At 45.5% G+C, this 21,457-nt stretch overlaps 3 protein-coding genes across 7 annotated transcripts in view; all 3 read right to left on the bottom strand.

The window, feature by feature from the left end:
- Nucleotides 1-7,583, bottom strand: part of LOC143139682 (signal-induced proliferation-associated 1-like protein 1) — a 66,929-nt gene extending 59,346 nt beyond the window's left edge. For all 5 annotated transcript variants that reach the window (XM_076300360.1, XM_076300361.1, XM_076300364.1 and 2 more), the window contains exon 1: nucleotides 7,336-7,583. The gene's annotated coding sequence lies outside the window, so the exon portion shown is untranslated. The remainder of the gene's footprint in view (nucleotides 1-7,335) is intronic.
- Nucleotides 7,584-9,061: 1,478 nt separating this feature from the next.
- On the bottom strand, nucleotides 9,062-9,992 carry gpx2 (glutathione peroxidase 2). The gene is made up of 2 exons (XM_076299853.1): nucleotides 9,771-9,992; nucleotides 9,062-9,492 (listed from the first exon to the last, which is right to left on the bottom strand). Exons 1-2 carry the CDS (start codon nucleotides 9,990-9,992, stop codon nucleotides 9,139-9,141), a joined length of 576 nt encoding a protein of 191 aa, XP_076155968.1. The 3' UTR covers nucleotides 9,062-9,138.
- Nucleotides 9,993-11,022: 1,030 nt separating this feature from the next.
- LOC143139680 (ras-related protein Rab-15-like) lies at nucleotides 11,023-21,130 on the bottom strand. Its single transcript, XM_076300354.1, has 7 exons — nucleotides 20,870-21,130; nucleotides 15,301-15,361; nucleotides 15,096-15,156; nucleotides 12,827-12,904; nucleotides 12,600-12,689; nucleotides 12,255-12,320; nucleotides 11,023-11,797 (listed from the first exon to the last, which is right to left on the bottom strand). The coding sequence occupies exons 1-7, from the start codon at nucleotides 20,991-20,993 to the stop codon at nucleotides 11,639-11,641; spliced, it is 639 nt and encodes a 212-aa protein (XP_076156469.1). The 5' UTR covers nucleotides 20,994-21,130; the 3' UTR covers nucleotides 11,023-11,638.
- Nucleotides 21,131-21,457: the final 327 nt, after the last annotated feature.

Raw genomic sequence — 21,457 nt, 5'->3', positions numbered from 1 at the left:
TGCAGTAAGCAGGTGCACCTCAGTGTTTTTTTTAGGTCCTCCAGTATCCCAGGAGGCTCGTCTGTGATTACCACAACATTCAAGAAAAAAAAGCTACACATGCACCTGCTGTGCTGGACACAAATGGTTTCAGAAATGAACAGCGTGTCGTGCACATGGTTTTTTCTGTACAGGACGTCTGTCCAGTGATCCTCAGACCGGATTGGAATCTCTTCCCCTAAAGTGAGATTCAAGGGTCGACCCCAGAGATCATCTTATCTGACCTGTGAACAGAACCAAGGGTCGATTTATGAATCCTCTTCCCAGGCCTGTGAACAGAGTAAATATTAGCAGAAGTGACCTAAATCTCCAGTCACTCTCTTCTTCTACTCATCACATTACTGCCCACCAGAATACACTTCACCTGCTCAGGTGCATACTGACATACATACACAGGATAAGTGTGTGTGTGAGAGAGAGAGAGAGAGAGAGAGAAAGAGAGAGAGAGTGTGTATCAGACTCATCAGCATGAGTGTGACTGATAGAGAGGGGTGGAGATCACCTCCCTTAGTGTCAGCATCCTGTCACTCAGAATAAGGACCATCCAATCAGAAAGGGGTCGGCGAGTCAGGATGGCAACATACAGGATAGTCCAGACCAGTCAGACTGCAGATGGCCTTGTCCAATCAGAATGCAGATGGCCCAGTCCAATGAAACAGCAGATGGCCCAGTCCAATCAAACAGCAGATGGCCCAGTCCAATGAAACAGCAGATGGCCCAGTCCAATCAGAAAGAGGCCAGTGCAGGACTGTTGTCTCAGCCAGTCAGTACAGGTCCATGCCAGAGAGTCCGAGCCAAATAAAAATGAGGAAGATGCCGGACTGTCTGGGCCAATCAGGATTGAGACAGTGTGAGCCAGGCTCAGTCTGAGAACTGAAAGGTCAGTCCCACTGTCCAATGTAACCAAATGGCATCCTTACACCAACACATTTTTTTTGGCCTTTTTATGCCTTTAATGATAGGACAGTAGAGAGTGACAGGAAGTGAATGGGAGAGAGAGCAGGGGTGGGATCCGGAAAGGACCACGGGGCGGGAATCGAACCTGGGTCGCCGGCGTACGGTACAGGTGCCCCAGCCAGTTGCGCCACAGCTGGGGCCACACCAAACAACTTTGACAAGATTTGGGAAAGATTCTTGAAAGATTGGAGTCTTTTAACTAATGTCACCCATTGAAGCTTTACTCAAAAGACAACAATCTTTCAAGAATCTTTCCCAAATGTTTGGTGTAAGGAGGCCATAAGTTGACTCTTCTACAGATCAGAGCCAGATCAGGGCCACAGTAGGAACTGGTACAGGTCCCATCTATTTCAAAACTGGCTCCGATCATAGCAGAGGGAACCAATGCGCAGTCAGGCTTCACAAGGGGCGAGCGAGGGAAATCCTAGAGCATTAGGAATAGCTCTCACTCTCTGAAGGATGCAGGAAACAGCAGAAAATATTTGGAGGGAAAAGAATAAACATACACTGATCTCCTTTCTAAACACAACACTTGGAGAGGCGAATCTAGGCCAAAGTGCTTACACTAGTGAGCCTGGACAGGGTAATGATGTTTGTTTGCTTGCAGCGTGTGAAACCAAAAGCACTTCCACAGAATGGGCAATGTATTCATTACATTACATTACATTACATTTGGCTGACGCATTTTTAGCCAAAGCGACTTACAACATGGTAACAATTTGATGTTTTAAAGCGATTCTCAACAATTTTAGGACAATTTAAAGAACAGTTTAGAAACAGTAGAGTACAGTAAGAATAAGTGCATCGGTGAGTGCTGTTACGTCTCAGTTCAAGACGGCTGGTGAGTGCTAGGATCAGCAAGACTTGTTGTGAGTGGTGCTATGAGAGGAGATGTTCTCTAAAGAGCTGGGTCTTCAGGAGTTTTTTGAAAATGGAGAAGGATGTCCCTGCCCTTGTAGGAACTGGCAGTGTGTTCCACCAGCGAGGAACAACAGATGAGAAAAGTTTGGTTTGGCCTGAGCGTACCGGTGGTAGAGCTAGACGTCGTTCGTCTGAGGAGCGCAGCTGTCTGGTGGTAGTGTATGTCTGTATGAGGGCATTCAAGTAGGTGGGAGCAGAACCGGAGACTACTTTGTAGGCAAGGGTTAGAGCCTTGAATTTGATACGGGCCGCCATAGGTAGCCAGTGTAGCTGGATGAGCAGCGGGGTAACATGTGCCCTTTTGGGTTGGTTGTAGACCAGGCGCGCCGCCGCGTTCTGGATCATCTGAAGGGGTTTCACTGCGCAGGCTGGGAGACCTGTCAGGAGGGCGTTGCAGTAGTCGAGTCGTGAGATGACTATCGCCTGAACCATGTATTCAAACGAGGGAGCTCAGTTGCAAGCCTGAATGAGACCTCCCATAATATAACAATAACACATTACATTCTCTATATAGAGCCTTTCAAAGTGCACAAAGCACTTTACAGTGAAGGGGGGGGGGGGGGGGCATCTCTACAACCATCCCAAATGTATAGCATCCATCTGGGTGATGCACAGCAACCATTTAGAATTAACGGAGAACCCCAGGGCAGACTAGAACCAGACTAGAACCAGACTAGGTGCAGGACTGAGCCCCATCAGAACCAGACTAGGTGCAGGACTGAGCCCCATCAGAACCAGCGGTGGGGCGGTTCTGGGTCAAGCGGCGAGCAGAAGCAGGTGCTGTCTTGTGAAAGCAACACAGGGTTCACGTACCGGCCAAAGTGTTCTGCCAGCAAAACACCCCAAAAACCAAGCAAACAAAAAAAGCGAAAGCGCCATCCATACACACAAACCCACAACTAAAACACCCGCAGTTTGGTTTCATGCTAAATCACCCTTCCAGCGGGCGAGACTCCAGTGTGTGCCTGCGGTCTGAGGCTCTGGTCCGTTTGGGTCCACAAGCACACTGAGTGTGTGTGTGTGTGTGTGTGTGTGTGTGTGTGAGAGAGAGAGAGAGAGCGCTCCTGATGCTGATTAGACGCAGAGAAATCTTGTGTTCTCCGCACACTGACACTCTTATCACATTACGGGGGAGGCATGTCCAGGCAAAAACTGCCAGATAAGCGCTGTGTGTGTGTGTGTATACCTGTGTGTGTGTGTGTGTGAGAACAACAAACTGCCTGCATGACACCAACAGCGCGGATTACACACTCGACAGGAGGCTGTTTTCTTGAGAGAGACTAGCTGTGTGTTTGTGTGTGTGTGTGTGTGTGTGTGTGTGTGTGTGTGTGTGTGTGTGTGTGTGTGTGTGTCTCTGCCAAGCACACTCTATTTTCAGTCGAGGTTTTGGTCTGTGGGCTGGACAGAGAAGAGAAAGACAGGCCAGCTGAGGTTACTGGAGGTTAGGTTAGACCAGTCTATTTGTCCCTGCTGGCTATTCATCTAGTGGACTCTACAATCCACAGCGAGACCATCAAGAGACAAGCCATTTGGCTCAGGTGTAAAGGAATGCCTCCCTGAAAGACACTAACCTTCAATGTTTCCACTCAGAGAATGAGATGGCCCTCACTAGTCACAAACGACCTTGAGGAAATTGTAACACTTTTCATGGAATGCCAGGCGGTTTTCTGAATGGTGCTTTCAATGACTGTTGTTGTTGTTGTTACTGCTCTGATTGCTCAATCTGTGTTGACATGGGCTATTTGGCACAGGAATGGCAAGAATTATGAATGAATTCCAGAGCACAAGATCATGACACATCAACACAAGAGTCTCAGTCAGACTCTGCAGACCGTTTCTCCCGACCTGATTGGTGCAGGTGTGTGGGCAGGAGCAAGCTTTCTATCAGTCACTTGTTACGGGCGTGTCATAGGGCCCTGTGTGAATGAGGCTTTAGGAGGGGGCGTAAGATGACCCGCTGACTTAAAAAAAAAAAAAAAAAAAAAAAAAACAGTAGTTCCATCTCAATAACGACAGACAAAGTGACACATCTCCTACCTTCCTGACTCCGACAACATGCTCATGGCAACAGCCAATCAGGCTACAGCAAAGTAGACAAAACTAAACTAAACCAGACTCAACTAAATCAGCATTATAATCTTCAATGCAATTAGCATCAGTGCTCTCGTCTCAGTTGCCACCCCCAAGGCAAACCATTACAAAGCATTTCTGTGAGTGTTGTCCAAACATCAGGGGCAGCTCTCATTGTCTCCCAGTGTTTACCCAGACAACAGCCATCTGAGATGACATCAGCCCCATTCAGATCACAGGGCTCTCTCGACCATTCCATTGGCCCGAACACCCACGACAGAGACACACACACACACAAAGCCCCTGCATTCTCAACAGTTCAACAGGAAACAGCATCGCACTGACTGGCAATTTGAGGGCACTGTCAGCTTAATCGTCGTGCCATAAACAAAATGGTGACATTCCTCACGACAATGGGGCCTCTTTCTCATGCTAATCAGAGTTCTTTCTGGCACAGCACCGGCTCACACTCCCAGAGACTCATCCACATCGGGGCCTACAGATCTGATGATGACACACACACACACACAGACAGACTGACAGATGAGATGGGAGAGTCATGCCTAAAGGGAGAGAAAAAGGTGGAAGAAAGAGAAAGAAAGAGAGGGAGACAAAGAGGAAGGGAGGGAGAGAGAGAGGGTAGCCTGGCTAGCGCCACCACTTCTCAATGAGACGTGGTCTGGGAACCAAACGTTCATTTTCTCGTATTTGAAAAAAATGCCCAGATCCGTTTATTGGGTGCCACGGATGTCTATCAAATGCGTCTGTGCATAGTTCATCATCGTCTTGCTTTCCCCCTTGTTCTGTGATTGGTTCCCTATCTGAGGCAAAAATTAGGGCGGTAGTTTCCAGGCTGCCTTAGCAGCGTGAATCAAATCCCGCGCAAGGCAGCATGGGAACACCCAGGCTAGCGAGGGAGAAAAAAAGGAAGAAAGGTGGGAGGAAGAAAGAGGAAGAGAGAGGGAGAGAGAGAGAGAGAGAGAGAGAGAGAGGGAGAGAGAGAGAGAGAGAGGGAGAGAGAGAGAGAGAGAGAGAGAGGGAGAGAGAGAGAGAATGAGAGAGAGGGAGAGAGAGAGAGAATGAGAGAGAGAGAGAGAGAGAGAGAGAGAGATAGAGATTTCTACATTTCAAAATCCTAAAAGCGTGTTTGGTGAGCCCAGGTGCCAAGGCAAACAGACGGAGTCAAGACACAGTGATGGGGATGTTATGTAGGTTGCCACGACGCAGGCTTTGTCTCTGGGTGGCTGCACGAGTCTGGCGACTCGTCTCTGTGGCAACAGCTCCACAGGACCTGCTCAAACGGCACATCACCGCCGGCGAACCTCAGCCCGCCTGCTCAGCCCCCACTCCATAAACCAATCGACATTACGGCAGCATAACGACATTACGCCGGCGGTCGGTATAGTGCAGCTCCTCTGAGAGCGGCGGCTGTCGTCCGTGGGCTTCATAACGGACAGATTAGCCCCGATAATTACCCTGATCACCCCCTCCCCTCTGGAATGAGGGCTCACCTAATGCATCCAAGGCTGAGAACTCCTTATAGGTTATAGCACAGAAAAGAGTCAGGAAGAGCCCAGTACCAAGCTTCCTCTGCTTGGCCACAGGTAATACTGAGGATGGGTGGTAAGAGGGGGAGGCGTTGGGTGGGGAGGTGGGTCTGTGAGCGAGAGATCAAAAAAGAGAAAGAGAAGGGAGGAAAGGGGGTAGAAATACAAAGGGGGGGGGGGCGAGTGGAGTGGGTAGAAACAGAAAGAGGTGGAAAGGAGGGGGCAGGAACGAAGAGAGGTGGGTGGGTGGGGAGGGAGGGGGGGGGGGGTTCCCTGTGCAGCATCAGATCATGTGTTGCTGGCGGCGCTCCTAAACTGAGGTTGAACTCTCCCCGCCTGCCTCCCCTCCCCTCCCCTCCCCTCCTCGCCTTGATCAGTATTCCACACAGGGATCCCCGCCGATGCCGGTGCGGACGCGAGCGCATCACTGTCGCTCACGCGGAGGGGGGCCACGGCCAACTGCAAGTCATGCTCCTAATCTCCAACAGCACATGTCCCCCACTCCAACCCCCCGCCTGGAGAGATACCCCTCTCCTGCTGCACATGTCCTCCTCTCCAACCCCCCGCCTGGAGAGATACCCCTCTCCTGCTGCACATGTTCTCCTCTCCATGCCCCCCCCCCCCCAGCTGCACCTCTACTGTTCCCTTCTGCTGGGGAGAGGCAGTTCCACTCACCAAGGGCAGATAGCAGTCTTCTGTGCCTCAGATGACCATTTCTTGTTCTGGTTCACAATTTGTAGCAACAAAGGGGTGCTTTCTCTGCCACCAAAGTCTGTGTTTCATTAATGTGCAGGTGTAAGGAAATGGGTAAGAGAGTGAAAAATAATGAAATACTGTCCACATGTGACTGGTTAATAGGTACATTCCTTCGCAGGTGGCTGCCCTCACAACCTTTTCACAGATTCCCTGGTGGAGATTTCAATGAATCAAACCAACTGTCTTGTCAGCAATTCACAAATCCAACAGCAGCATAGTTCAAATCCTGTTGGGAAAATATGCCTTTCAAGTTTGAACGGCTCGCCATGCAGTGGACTCACCTGACTTGTTTTATGCGCCGCCTGCACAGCACCACCTCTAAATAATGTCCGCGGACACTTAATGTACATATGTGAGTCGTTACGTAACAAGAGCGCCCCTCGTCAAGGCATGAAAAACTCTATCACTTACAGTGCCTCTAAGATTGTCCATGTCCTTGGGCGCTCGTACAGGTCTGTGCATTTGCATACATTTGTTTTGAATTAATAGCCCCGCGTCCCATATGCCTACGTTCTGCATCCATCTGCTACACGTCGCTGCCATGTAAATAATAGCCTACAAGTTTACACCTTACCCAAATATATAACGCCCACCCGAACTACTACAGGCTTGTAGCGTATAATGTATCTGTATTGTGCGATTAGACACAAATGTGCCACCTGCATAAGACAGGTGACCACGTTAATTTTACAAGACATGAAATAGTAAGCTGTCGATAAGCTTTCAATGGGTAGAAATCTGCAAGTGACAGGTGTATAAAACAGAAATATTTTTGAATGAAGCCTACCCTCCGCCCTTCATTTGATCCAACCTTTCCGTATCCTGTCTAATGCCTGCGATTTTTTTGGAACATAGGCTACCCCCTGATTGCGCATTGTAAGCTACTAATCACCAACACAAAGGGTTGACCAACCAAATACATTGCATATTGGTGGAATGAATGAACAATAATCAGGCGGATCATATTCTATTTTATATGGAAGTAGTCTAAGCATCAAGCCGCGTTTTGGGATTTTTGAATCGCATACGCGTACTCTCGACTCACCTTTCTTTCCCTCCTCAACCGCTGGACGTCATGATCAAAATACTAAGCAGCATTTTCTCCTCTTTCCTTTCTGTGGATGAATCTGTGGCAGTAAAATTGCGAGCGGTCGGAGCCCAATTATTCAGCTTCCAAAGAGCTGTTTGCCGTCTCAGCAAAGTTGCGTTTATCCAGTTATCTTCCTCTGAGATACAACTTAGAAGTTTCGTACAAAGTTACGGCTTTGGTTCGCTGCGCTATGCAGTTGCTGAAACGATGAGATCACTTCAATCCTCCGTATCCTCCCCCTACTGGAATCTCGCGAGAAAGGTGCACACGGGTAGGCGCGTGAATAAACGTTGCCGTGGGAACCACAAATCCAGTGGTGTTTCTATGGGTGTTTCACATGTTACAATCTTTACTGTCTATCTATGGTTACAATATGCTCCCGTTACTTGGTTGTTACAAAGGCGAAGCATAGGACGGAAATCAAATATTTGAACGCTAGCATATAAGTTTAGTGTTTTTCTGACTATTTGGATTGGCTACAATATAGTGGATCTGAAATTATATTTGCTAAATGAAAAATAGCACCTTAATATTGTTGTTTGCTATAGATCAAAGGGAGAGATGGGGGGGAAGAACATTTTGCTTAATGTAGGCCTAGGCCTATTTTGATATCATCATCATCATAAAACGTTTTTTATCCATTTTCTCATTTACTGATATCAAGACAAGTAGGCCTAGGCTAGTCTAACATTGCGTGGCAATGTAAAAGCTTCACAGTGATAGAAAAAAAAGTTTGATGTGAAGAAATCTGGATTTAGGGTTTGCCAGGGAGACAGAAGGCTGGATCAGATAAGGGAAAGTCAAGGAAAGATTAAGTAAAAAGAAAAGTAGATTAAAGGCCATGACTTGTGGCATGTGTGTGTTTGAATAACTCTCTCTCTCTCTCTCTCTCTCCCCAGTGCCATTCCTAAAAACTACAGGAGCGGAGATTCAGGCGTGCAGATGGGGAAGAGATGATTGGGACCTCCGCTCTCACCCAGTGGCATGTAACCAAGAGGCTTTCATGCAGAATGATTCGATTTGGTGAGGCAGGGTGATTGAGAGTTGAGTGTGTATGTGTGTGTGTGTGTGTGTGTGTCTTATAGTCTTATATCAAACTAAAGCTGAAGATCGGTGAAGAGTGAAGTCAGGCTGAAGCAACAAGCTAATTTAAGGACAGCCGTAGGCCTGTTCAGTTAACTGTTAACAGCACTGTTCCTCAGATTAGTTACATCACAGGTTGTTTATTCTAGTTTGTTGGCCTGAGAATAATATGAATTTATAATGAAATGGACCATTGATAATCAAAGGTATGTTAATCTGTTTAAAGTAATGGTTTACTTACAGCCATAATGGTTTATTAACCTGACCTTTGTGATATTGGTCATGCTCTGCAGATGAAGATGAAATAGGGACCAAAAATGTACCAGTAACGCCACCTGATGGAGGTTTGGGGAACTTGCAGTGTGTTCACCTGGCTAAACAGGCTGAGTAAAATACATTCACACACACACAGCTTCACACATCACATCTGGATTTTTTTATTTTTGTATTTTAAGTTTTATTAAATCATTTTGTTACATAAACCCATAAAAGGCATTTCCATATTTATTAAAGTTTATAAGACTTCAGGATATACCCACATTTAATTTAGGATATCACCTTCATTAATAAACTCCAAGAAAGACAGAGGCCTCCACAGGGTTATGACGTGTTTCCAGAGATCTAGAGTAGTCACATGAACACAGTTGAGCACTTTTCCTAGTTCTTGGTCAGTTCCTAGTTCTTGGTCAGTCTTAGCAGCCTTTGTATGCCGGGCTCGATGTCAATGGTCGGGAATTTTTTGCTGTATCTTTTGAATGGTTCTCCCTCCGGCCCGATCAGAAACTTCTCAAAGTTCCAGGAGATATCACTCCGGCTGATCGGACTCCACACCAGGAACTTGGGGTCCTGGATGAGAGAGACCCGGTCGTCGTCAGGGTACGGCAGCTTGTCCTTTAAATAGGCAAAGACTGGGTGTGTGTTCGCTCCGTTCACGTCACACTTCTCAAACATGGTGAAGACGGGCTCGAAGCCATTTCCTGGTCGCACGTGTTTCAGCGAGTTCCTGATCTCACTGTTGGAACAGTTCTCCTGTGGACCCCAAAGGCAAGCAGCGTATCACAGCTGGCTCCTACTGCTGCACATCCACTTGCAGTTTTTTAATCAAATTAGATAGAAACCTGAATTTTACATTTGACTGGTGACTCTAAATTAATATTTAAGATATAGGAATAACACAATAAAATTATTTTCATTCTTTTTTCCCCAGAGTTTTCCATAGTAGGTCATATTTAAGTAGTTTCTTAAGGTGTTATTGGCTATAGAAATGTAGTTGCGTCCTCACAGATAGACCAAATAGACAGACTGACCTGGTAACCAAACTGGTTGCAGGGGAACCCGAGGACCACCAGCCGATGAGGGTACCTGCTCTGCAGCTGGTTGAGCTCGGTGAAGTCCCGGGTGGTGGTCCCTCAGAGTGAGGCTACATTCGCGATGAGCACCACCCTTCCTCGGTAGACGTTGAAGTCCACCGAGTCCCCTTCCAAGGTGGTGGCGCGCAGGTCATAGAACGTCTTGGCGATGTACGTCATGTTGCAGGACCGGGTACGCTCAACTGCAAACCGGCGAAGATCTGGACACAGTCCTGTAGTCCACTGGTCACATGACCTGACTTATAAAGGTGCCTTTGTCGGGTGTCAGGTGACAGAACAGTTAGCCGATACCCGCCGTACACCAGATACCCCAGTGGAGTAAGAACGTGGACTGCTGTGTCACACCGAGGCCTTTAAACTTATTCTGATGTGGGTCAGAGAGACTAGACACATATAAGTGTTTAGAACGAGCTTCATTTGCTCTACATTGGAAACGCACTGGAGGGATCAACATGCATTCGCACAGCAGAGATAGGTTTGTTCAGAGAACCTGGAATCAAGCAGTTAAAGAGTAGAGTATGCCGGTAGAGCATCACTTGACTTGACTGATGTTGAACATGTGAACCCAGAGAGAGAGGACCGAGTGGTACTAAATTATTTACGTCCACATATGTACTTCCATGGGGTTCTCTTTAGGCGTGTTTATCATTATTTTATAATGCTCTTCAACTTCTCGCCCCATTCCTGGCGGGGCCGGGGCAGAGACGCCAGGAAGTAGATAAGACGCTGCGCTGCACAGGGCTTGATGCATTGGGGTAATTTTAGGAAGAGGATCGGTTTCCGAGGAATGAATCATTCATTCACTCATTACCTTCCTCTGTGGTCGTGTGATAAAATATAAATGACCCGTCTTTTTAATCCTGCTGTGAGAGTGGCTTACTCCCATAGCACCAGTATTATATATGGGGATAAAACTTCCATGTTTCTCCACTCGCCACCATGATCACTGGTAAACGGCACGTAATGGAGACACAGTTTTGTTTACAATAGGGAAGCCTTTACAGCAGGCTGATGTTTGTTTCTCAGACAATAGTGTTACTTTTCCAAACACTTCCAAAAACAATGTGTGATGGCAGCCATCACATCTGAATAAAGTTTAAGCAAACCTGCCTTCATGAATTCAGATCTCCTGTGAGTGATGGCATATGGTTTACAGGCAGTGCATAATCAGAATTACTTGAAATTGATATATTATTGAAAACGTGTTTTTTATTTCCATTGTAAACAAAGACAACATATACTTAATAATGAGTGACCACTGGACATCAGAGTGTCCTGTAACAGACACAGCAGGCAGCACATGACAGACAGTATTAGTACACAAGTAAAAACACAACGTAATGCAGGAGGAAATACATTCATAAATACGTGTGTCCACGAGAGATCAGTAGTCTGTGTCACACACTCAGGGCAGGTGTTTCCGACAGGTGACACAAACACAGGGACGTCACATCTGGCCTGTCTTTTCAAACTGTCCTAAACAGGCGTATTACTGAAAGGAACACATTCACCAACTGCAGGCATTATGAAAATGCAGGCTACTGCCCCCTACTGTTGAACCTGCGCAACAACAGGGACAGCAGGCTGTGGCCCTTTCATTGTGGACATGTCTGGCATGTTTTTATAAAAGTAAACAGTTCATGCAGCGTATTCCCTGCCTACGCTGAATAACTGGTCATTGTGGAGCTGACCGGACTCTTTAGGAATCAGTCTCCCACACTGAACTGATAACATCGATTCTCCCAAACTGAGTGACCTTACGGAGGTGTACAGTACGTCAGGTGGCAGAGAATGTTACTTCCTGCCTAACATGAGCAGGTCCTCTCAGCGCTCTCCTCCACCTTCTGGCTGACTTCCACCGACTGCTGGCCAGCAGAGCTGAGGTCATCACTAATGGACAGCGACAGACCGTCCAGTTCCTTCCTGTTGGCGTGTAGTACCAGTTCCGTGAGCCGCGTGAAGCACTGGGATTGGGAGAGGAAGCACAGCACAGCACCCCGTCAGTCACGTCACAGACAAATTAACTCAGGCACTTTGCCCTGACGGTGATTCTTAATCTAATTCATGTATTTTATTCTATTTTATTCTATTTATTGTGCACAGTCCCAGTCTCACATATATTTTTATTGTACTGCTGGTATAGTGACAAATAAAGTTCATTTATTCATTCATTCATTCATTCATTCATTAGGCGCCAAACTCATCAGCACCGACACGACACCGCTTTCGACATTTGATAACTTCGATCCCATCCCCCAGTACTACAACCCTGCTGACATATACTGTATCATTTCATGTGCTTCATGTCTTTAGATAAAGATTAAGGCCAAATTTACTGCTTATTACATACAACTGAACAAGGCAAGCATAAAAAAGAGAATCTGAAGAGAAATCCAGCAATCAGTTGAAAAGTGAACTTACCTCATTGATGTTGTAGTTGCTGAAGGCACTCGTCTCAAAGAAATCCATTCCGTATGTTTTTGCTAACTGTAAAATAAATCAATCCATCTCATTAAAATAAAAATTTTCACATCAGACAGGTATCGCTACTTGTGTACGCTCTCTTAAATCTGTTTGCTTTTATTTATGTTAAGCAAATTGAATTGCCTCTGTGTATGAAATGTGCTTTAGAAATAAACTTGCTGCACCTCAGCGTGCCACTTAAATCAAATTACAGATTCACTGAGTATAGTATAGTACGCTAAATAGTGAGTCTCCTAGGCAACACAGCACTGTGTGAGACATTGAAGTACGGACACACTCCACCTTATTCCCTTGTTCAGTAGTGACTCTTCTCCTCTCCTCCTCATCACACTTATTCCCCACCAGAATCCACCTCACCCGCTCAGGCGCACACTGACAAACACACACAGGATATATGAGTGTGTGTGTGTGTGTGTGTGTGTATTTGAATAATGTGTGTGTGTGTGTATTTGTAATAAAGAAAAGTGAGTATGTACATTGTATAGTCATATACTTTTTAGGTTGTTTACCTCATCGACATCACTGGCCCATTTGACAATGTCTTGAAAGGAGTGTTCATTTGTGACATCGTACACCAGGAGGATCCCCTAATAACGGAGAAACAGCACCACGATTAAGGAGGTGCTATGCTTAGACGGGCGTTATTGAATCGCGGTCACAATTGTTGGGAGACGCACAACACCCCCCACATGCCACGTTGATGACGCAATTCTCGTCACATGCCTTGTGCACTGGACACAGACGTAGGACTATACCAGGCCTATTAGTGCTAAGCTAAACACTAAGCACTGAGCACTAAACACTACATGAACCCTTCCAAGTGAAAAAGAAGAGGACAGGGGAAACTACTGTACCCTGGGGTCCGTTTCCCAAAAGCATAGTTGCTAACTATCATAGCAACTACCTTGGTAGAGTCACACAAACGGACTTGAGTGTTCAAACATGACCCTCGCGCACGAACATTGCACAGGTGGGACAGGTGGGTTCATACCTGCAGTAAATACTACAATGTGAGTTAAGGGAGACGAGGAGCCATTGTCGGGGTATGGCGCACAATATACAGTATCTCACAAAAGTGAGTACACCCTTCAAACGGAAGGTGGAGGAGCGCAAGGTCTCTAACATCCACCAGCTCCGTGATCATCATGGAGTAGTGGAAGAGGATTCCGGTGGCAACCTGTGAAGCTCTAATGAACTCCATGCCCAAGAGGGTTAAGGCAGTGCTGGAAAATAATGGTGGCCACACAAAATGTTGACACTTTGGGCACAATTAGGACATTTTCACTTAGGGGTGTACTCACTTTTGCTGCCAGGGGCTTAGACATTAACGGCTGTGTGTTGAGTTATTTTGAGGGGACAACAAATTTACACTATTATACAAGCTGTACACTCACTACTTTACATTATCAAAGTGTCATTTCTTCAGTGCTGTCCCATGAAAAGATATAATAAAATGTGCAGAAATGTGAGATTTTTTGTGAGCATACCGTTGGTTCAATAATGATGATTCATAATGCTAATGTGGCCAGACCAGATCGGTGAAGAGAAAAGGTCTGAAAACATGTAGGGCAGCATCTTTCTACCTGTCCCACCTGCCCCAAGATGCTCTCACAGTGAGATCCTGGGTACCTTTTAAGACCGCCAGTTCTTTTTAACAAAGCACCTAAACTGTTGTTCTCATCCAAATGGAAGCCAAAACCCTGTCTACGGTACATAAAGGCTATCGCGACAATCTGCTCATTGAGTTAAATGGTGATGCAATGATTGTTATCTTAGCTGGTTTGGCTTGCTTTTTAACTGTGTTCACATAGTGGATGTGCATAACACACAGAGAGAACAGTACAATGGTTGTTCATGGGAACTTCCCATCTTGGCAAATTAGCGCCAGTCCGTGAACTTGGTTATGATGAAGTCACAACCGTATAAACTACAGTTAAGCCAAGGGGACACCATCAGCTTCACACAGCTCGTCATCACGCTCCCTCACTAGATGTGAATTTAGTGCCCAGTTTTGTCCTTTTGTGTTCAGACATATGCTCACGGGTCCGCATGAACTCCAGGCTTCATACTATAGGGGGCTAGCAGTGTCAGACGGTGATTTCGTGCTTACATAAACAGCTCGCCTGTGTGACATCCGGGTCATGTCTGGAGTCCAGTGCATGTCTGAAAGGGGCTTAACTCTCATATAATGTTGGATAAGCTCATGTGTGCTGTTTGGTGCGGGTTTAGTTCTCATCTCACTATTTGGTGGTGGTTTAGTTCTCATCTATAGTACTGTTTAATGTTGGTTTAGTTCTCACCTGTAATACTGTTTGGTGGTGGTTTAGTTCTCACCTGTAGTACTGTTTAATGTTGGTGTGGTTCTCACCTGTGCTCGCCTGTAATACTGCTTGGTGATGGTTTAGTTTACATCTGTAGTACTGTTTGATGGGGGTTTAGTTCTCATCTCACTATTTGGTGGTTGATTAGTTCTCATCTCACTAATTCATGGTGGTTTAGTTCTCACCTGTAGTACTGTTTGGTGGTGGTTTAGTTCTCACCTGTAGTACTGTTTAATGTTGGTGTGGTTCTCACCTGTAGTACTGTTTGGTGTTGGTTTAGTTCTCACCTGTAGTACTGTTTAATGTTGGTGTGGTTCTCACCTGTAGTACTGTTTGGTGGTGGTTTAGTTCTCACCTGTAGTACTGTTTAATGTTGGTGTGGTTCTCACCTGTAGTACTGTTTGGTGGTGGTTTAGTTCTCACCTGTAGTACTGTTTAATGTTGGTGTGGTTCTCACCTGTGCTCGTCTGTAATACTGCTTGGTGACAGTCTGGTACCTCTCCTGGCCTGCTGTATCCCTACAACAAGGCAGACAAACAAAAAGTGGGAAGAAAAATTCAAATAAAACTAACAACTATTCTCCACATCTCCTCAACACGATATGGAAACACAGAGAACTAAAAGGCAGCAAAAAATACAGGCAGGTTAATTTCCAAACTCACCATATCTGTACTCTTACTCTGACGCCCTCGATTTCTAGTGTTTTCATCTTGAAATCAATTCCTGTAAGACAGGAATTCAAGTGTGTATGTGAACAGCAGATGATGGGAACAGACAATGAGGAACTGCATCACTGGTGAAATCTTTTTCCTGCTCGGCTCTGTGGCGCACAGCGGAGAGGCAATGCCCTACATTCTTTGTGCAATTCTATGGACATCAGAATTTAGCAACATCAGTAGTTTGTTCTCCATCTCCTGTAGGCACACATTTACACCGTGTAAGCACGCACACGCACACACACACTCAAACACACACACACACAGTGTAAGTGTATACACCAAGTAAGCAAGCAAGCACACACACACACACACACAGTGTTAGTGCATACACCAAGTAAGCAAGCACACACACACACACACACACACACACACACACACACACACACACTTAAAGTGCACACACTATGTAAACACACACGTCATGTCAGTACACACACACACGCACACACACACACACACAGTGTAAGCGCATACACCAAGTAAGCACACACATAGACGTAAAGTGGACACACTATGTTAGCATACACACACACACCATGACAGTACATACACACTGTCTAAACACACACACACACACACACACTGTCAGTAGAGCAGGTACACCAGAGACGGGAAATTTGCCTGCCTTGCTTTTCTTAAATGTGTGTTTCCATGGAAACCATGCCTCCCAGAGTAGTGTGCACAGAAAGGCTTTGTGAATGGAGGGGGGGGGGGGGGTTATCTTATTTTAATAATCCTCTGAAACACAAATGTATTAGTAAATTCAGCCACTTTGGGGATTCTCCAACAATGTTAAATGTAATTAGAAAAATACTTGAGTGGGTAACCAGCGCTAAAGTGTGTGTCTGTTCCCACTGCTTACTGCTTGCTGTTATCTCTTCCAGCTACTGAACATTCTGTTCATATAGTCTAAGATCTCACCCTGCCTCTGTAAATGTTTTAACAGGACCATTTTACAAACCAGAGATAAAGCATCCATCACATGCACTGCCAGAGACCAGGGGCTTAAAAGAAATGAGTGCTGTTTGAAGGGCCTTGTCATTTGTTCTAATATTACATGGACGCAGTGTGCATTAACCTTGTAAATCAATCTCAAAACCTTGTTTGTGATCACTCCAAAGCAATCACATTAACAAAGTAAACTTAACACTCTTTCACTGTGTTGACTGTGGAAACACCAGTTGTGGCATCAAAGACATCGCATACGTCATGTGGAGTGTTGAGGCATCAAAGACATCACATAGGGTATGTGGAGGTGTCATGGTATGCTTGGCTGCAAGAGCACCAAATGAATAAATGATTGTGTCCTTTTGTACTATTCTGCTGATCACTGAAGGGTGAAATCTGGCTTATGCCGCACATCTGACTGCACCTCTTTGCAATTCATGGTATGTACCCGCTTTATGTACCAGGAAACAGGAAGTACTTTGGGGACAATACCAAATATAAATATGTATGCTGCAGACAGACAGACACACACAGACACACACAGACACACACACAAACACACAATGCATGTGAGCTCCTTTTCCCAAGATGCATATGGAGATTACCAAGCACCCAGTAGTATGGGCCGCCACGCAGGTCTCAATATGGCTCCATCTTTCTGCTCATTAGTGGTGTGTAGCACACCCTGGCCAGTCGTCAATAATGAATGACCAAGCCTCTGGCTGCAGCCATGTTATCTGTGACATATGAAATGTCTTTAGAGCTGAATTCCATTCTATTTATTTACACAGACTATGAACACTGGCCCCAGGCCCGCTGCCAAGCAAGACTCAAGAGAAAGCGCGTAGTAAGTGGGGCAGGAGCTAGAAAGACTGCAAAACAGAACCCAGACCGGAAAGACATCCCATTTTATACAGGCCTGCCTGCCTGCCTGCCTGCCTGTGTTTTTGTTTCCTATGAGTCATGCAACTAAATGCGAATAATCAAAGAGCGGCAGGTTTAGTCGTCAGGGCTGATTTGTAGCACAGTCTTGTGCTTGCGTGCGTGCGTGCGTGCGTGCGTGCGTGTGTGTGTGCGTGTGTGCTAGCTCCTCCACCAAGCTTCCCTCTATCTTGTGTGTGTGTGTGTGTGTGTGTGTGTGTGTGTGTGTGTGTGTGTGCGTGCGTGTGTGTGTGTTTGTGTAAGCTCATCTACCCAGCTTCCCTCTCTCTCTCGTGTGTGTTAGCTTATGTACGCAGCCTCTCTCTCAAGTGCTGGAACATCCACCAAGCCTCTCTCTCTCTCTCTCTAGTGTGTTGGCACATCCACCCGACCTCAACCTCTTGTGTTGGCACATTCACCCAGCTTCTCTCCCATATCTTTGCATATCCACCCAGCTCCTCTCCCATGTGGTGGCACATCCACCCAGCTCCTCTCCCATGTGGTGGCACATTCATCCTTCCAGTGTTGGCTAAAGCCCGACCAATATGGAATTTTAAAGACCAATACCGAGGTACCAAGGTACTTACTTTATGCTTTACAATAGTATTTTTTACACACCATTAACAGCATTAAACAATACTTTGTGTGATTAGAAAGGAAAATTGCACATTGGATAATGTCCATACTCTCATATGACTTAAGGCTTGAACACATTGCCTGCATTGCGACTGCATTTTTCATTTTGCCACCCATGTTAACAGGTTACAGCAGCCACAGTGCCTCTGCCATATCCACTCTCAGGCACGGCTTGAAACGTGCTGCAACCGCGACCCAGCTAGAGAATAGAAGACCAATTAATAGTCATAACTTGCGCCGAAAAGGGGAAGTGGAAGCTACATGTGTGCTATAAAGTAGCAGAAATAGGGTGACCACCAACCAGAGCCTGAAAAGTACACCCGGCTTGACGTTCCTGAACTGGTTAGAACAAAAAAATAAAGTTCCCGAACCGGTTAATAACGTTCCGTGTCAGCTGCGGGACATACAAATCAGTATGCAGTATCCAAGTAGGCAGATCATTAGGACTTTAAAATTATATTGTTAGTCTACATACGTCCCTATCCTGTCATCAAACATTAAAAAAGCACTATAGGCTACATTATGTAAGCGGCATAACTGTAATTCTGACATACTGACATTCAGTGTTATACATGAATTAAGGAAAATGTCTGCCATGTTGTTTATTGGCAATCAACTGAACACATATCCATTATACTTCTTACATAGCTCAATTGGTGCAAATGACAAATAGGGCTGGTTCCATAGCTGTCATAGAGAACTTCAATTGACCAAACCTGGTCAGGGCCCAATCAGTGCATTTGTTTCTTATCAAACAATACAAAATCTCAAAGCATTACAGAAGCACCATTGTAGTTCTTACATCCATCCAAAAGCCTATGCAACTCACATAGCTAAATCTGTGCAAATAACTGAAATATGGTGGGCTACATAGCTGCCATTGTGAACATCAATTGGCCAAACCTGGTCAAAGCCCAATCAGTGCATTTTTGTCTCTCTTATGTCATCAGACAATACAAAACCACAATGGTGTGTAGCTGCCATTGTAAATATTAAACTTATAAACCAATGCCCAAAACCTTGTCAGGGCCCAGAGGGAAATGACAAAAGATTCTGCCTGTACAGCTGGCGGCAAGCTTCTCTATACAGTACATTTCCTCCGATGAGTGAACGACAGGAAGTCAACCTCACCATGTCATATTGCACAGAAATCTGGTCAAAGAACGAGAAAATGACAGTTTTAACCGGAACATAAAAAATGGAAAGTTTCTGGTTTTCGTTTTTGGTTCAAAGCCTTGATTTGCACATTCACCGAGCTTCTCTCTCTGTCACCCAACCACCATTCAGCCTCGTTCTCTCCTGTGTTGTCCACCCTGCCACTCTCTCTTGTGTGTTGGCAGGTCCCCGTGGGCTGGCTGGCACTGGCAGCGAAGCTGAATCAGCCACTGGGGATTATAGCTGGCGCCAAACCCAACTGACCCCTGGCATGAACCCTGGTATGGCGTGGCGGCACTGACCCGGAAAAACCCTGGTGATCAGGGATGTAGTGGAGGCTAAACGCAAGTAAACACAGTTTACCCACCTCTGAAATTTCAGAAATAGAGTTTATCCACCTCTTTTTAGAGTTTATCCACCAATCAAAAGAGTTTATTCACCAATTGCAAGTTTTAACATTTTAAAATCACACTGTATTATCCACATTTACAATCTGTAAATCTGTCTTACAAGCATCAATACTCTAGGAACCATTTAATACCTCTTGTATTGTTATAAACATTGGACAATAACCTCCACAATCATCAAACATGTTCTGAATGCCTTTTTGAAAAATCAGATACCGCATGGTGCCGTCCACCTTACCGTGATCACAGAGTTCATAGTTTACCCACCTCTTATTTTACCACTACACCCCTGCTGGTGACAACCCCACCCACCATGTCCAGTGATGAATGGACCTGAGCCAGATAAGGACCAGACCAGAACCAGAGTCCGCTGCTCTCTGAAGCCCAGCTGGTCAGTATTCTCTTCCTCCCATGGGGATTTTTACAGAGATCAGGGGCATTTGGTAAACCATGCTACACACGTAATACCAGTGCAGGCCTTTACTCAAACTGCTGGTGCGGCTGCATGCCACTGCCTTCCCTGAATGAAGGCAGAATAGCTATGAACAGCTGAGGAGCACAGGGTTTCTTTTCGGTGACCTCAGTCATTACCAGGAGTTTCAAAACAGGCACAGAGCACTGATAGTGTGAGGGTGACCTTGTAATTGAATAGATGTGACCAGTGCAAATGTGCGGACGGTTAGCAGGGGAACATGAAAGGAGGCCAGCCATGCCCTTACAAAGACCTGATCTGGCCCTGATCTGTTCCTGTCTCTGTGGGACAAGAATGCCGTCCATGTCTATGACCAAAGGGTGAACTGAGATGTTGTGTCTCCTTATTCTTGTCTCTTTTCCTGCTCTTTTAAACCTCTGTTGCACAGGCTTCCTGGAGCTAAAGCCATGTAATCCATCCAAATGACAAATTCCTTCATCACTTTCACTCAAATTAACTAAAAGCACCACACCAGAGACGGAAGCATAGCCATTTTTGTGCCTTACATCCTTGTGAGGGTTATCCAACGGTCTTCATTAGAAGTAATAAAATATCTGCCAGTTTTGTTAATTGGTGTTTTCTTTGTGGGTTATTATGGGGCTAGTTTTACATCCAGAGTTTAGTCCTGAAACCTACAAACTGGACTGAGACGGTCCATTAGTTGCAAGTCATTGACTATCTTATTCTATGACAGCACACATCCAAACAACTGTCCTATATGTGTGACAGTGGAAAGTGTTGTATGTGACACTGTACGTATAAGTTATACAAAAGTACGAATAAGTAAACATACTGTGTTAACAATTAATGACATTTTATCCAGTAGCTATGCTATTGTTGATTGAAAGTCATCGCGTAAACGTAGTGTTCTACAACGACTTTCTTGCGTAAATATGCTACTTGGATCCTTTTAACATGCAACTTTTCCAATGCGACGATGGTTGTTTAATATTCAACCAAAAAATAAACTCACCAATAGTGGAGATGTGAGAGGGGTGAAAGTCGTCATCCGTGAACCTCCAAAGCAAACAGGTTTTTCCGACTCCGGAGTCTCCAAGCAACATTAGTCGAAGCAGCACATCGTATTCCTTCGCCATGCTGAGAAAGTTACCAGGATGTTCACCTGACAGTGACACTAGCGCGACCCATAGTCCTTCGACGAGAACATGGACATCATCAATCCGGTCATGAGTTTACTTCCTCTTCGAATAGAGCTCAAACCTCTAATGGGGCGTCTCGCTGTTTAGGCTGGGTAGAGGTACGGACACGGACGGACAGGGAAGTAGAGTGGCTCTGGCAAGGGGCACCGTGTCGGACCGTAACAAATCAATAGCCTTGCATTCATGTGACAGCGATTATTTTCATCCCCTAGCATTTAAACACGTGACAAAAAATATGTATACAAAATATACACACTTTGTGTAGGTCCAGGAACACTTTAAAATAGTTTAAAAAGATAAATGGATACAAATACGTGTTCAATTTCTTAGTTTATATTTTCAACATTGTAATTCAGATCAAGTCAACCAGTGCACCGGTCTGATAAGCTGTCAAACCTGCA

This window comes from Alosa pseudoharengus, unplaced genomic scaffold (genome assembly GCF_046254945.1).
Source record: "Alosa pseudoharengus isolate Yale_2024_CS ecotype anadromous, Long Island Sound unplaced genomic scaffold, YU_APseudo_1.1 YU_APseudo_1.1_scf_22, whole genome shotgun sequence".
In the NCBI taxonomy this organism is placed as follows: Eukaryota; Metazoa; Chordata; class Actinopteri; order Clupeiformes; family Clupeidae; genus Alosa; species Alosa pseudoharengus.
The sequence above is the reverse complement of the archived record's forward strand: the minus strand, read 5'-3'. Positions and strand labels throughout refer to the sequence as shown.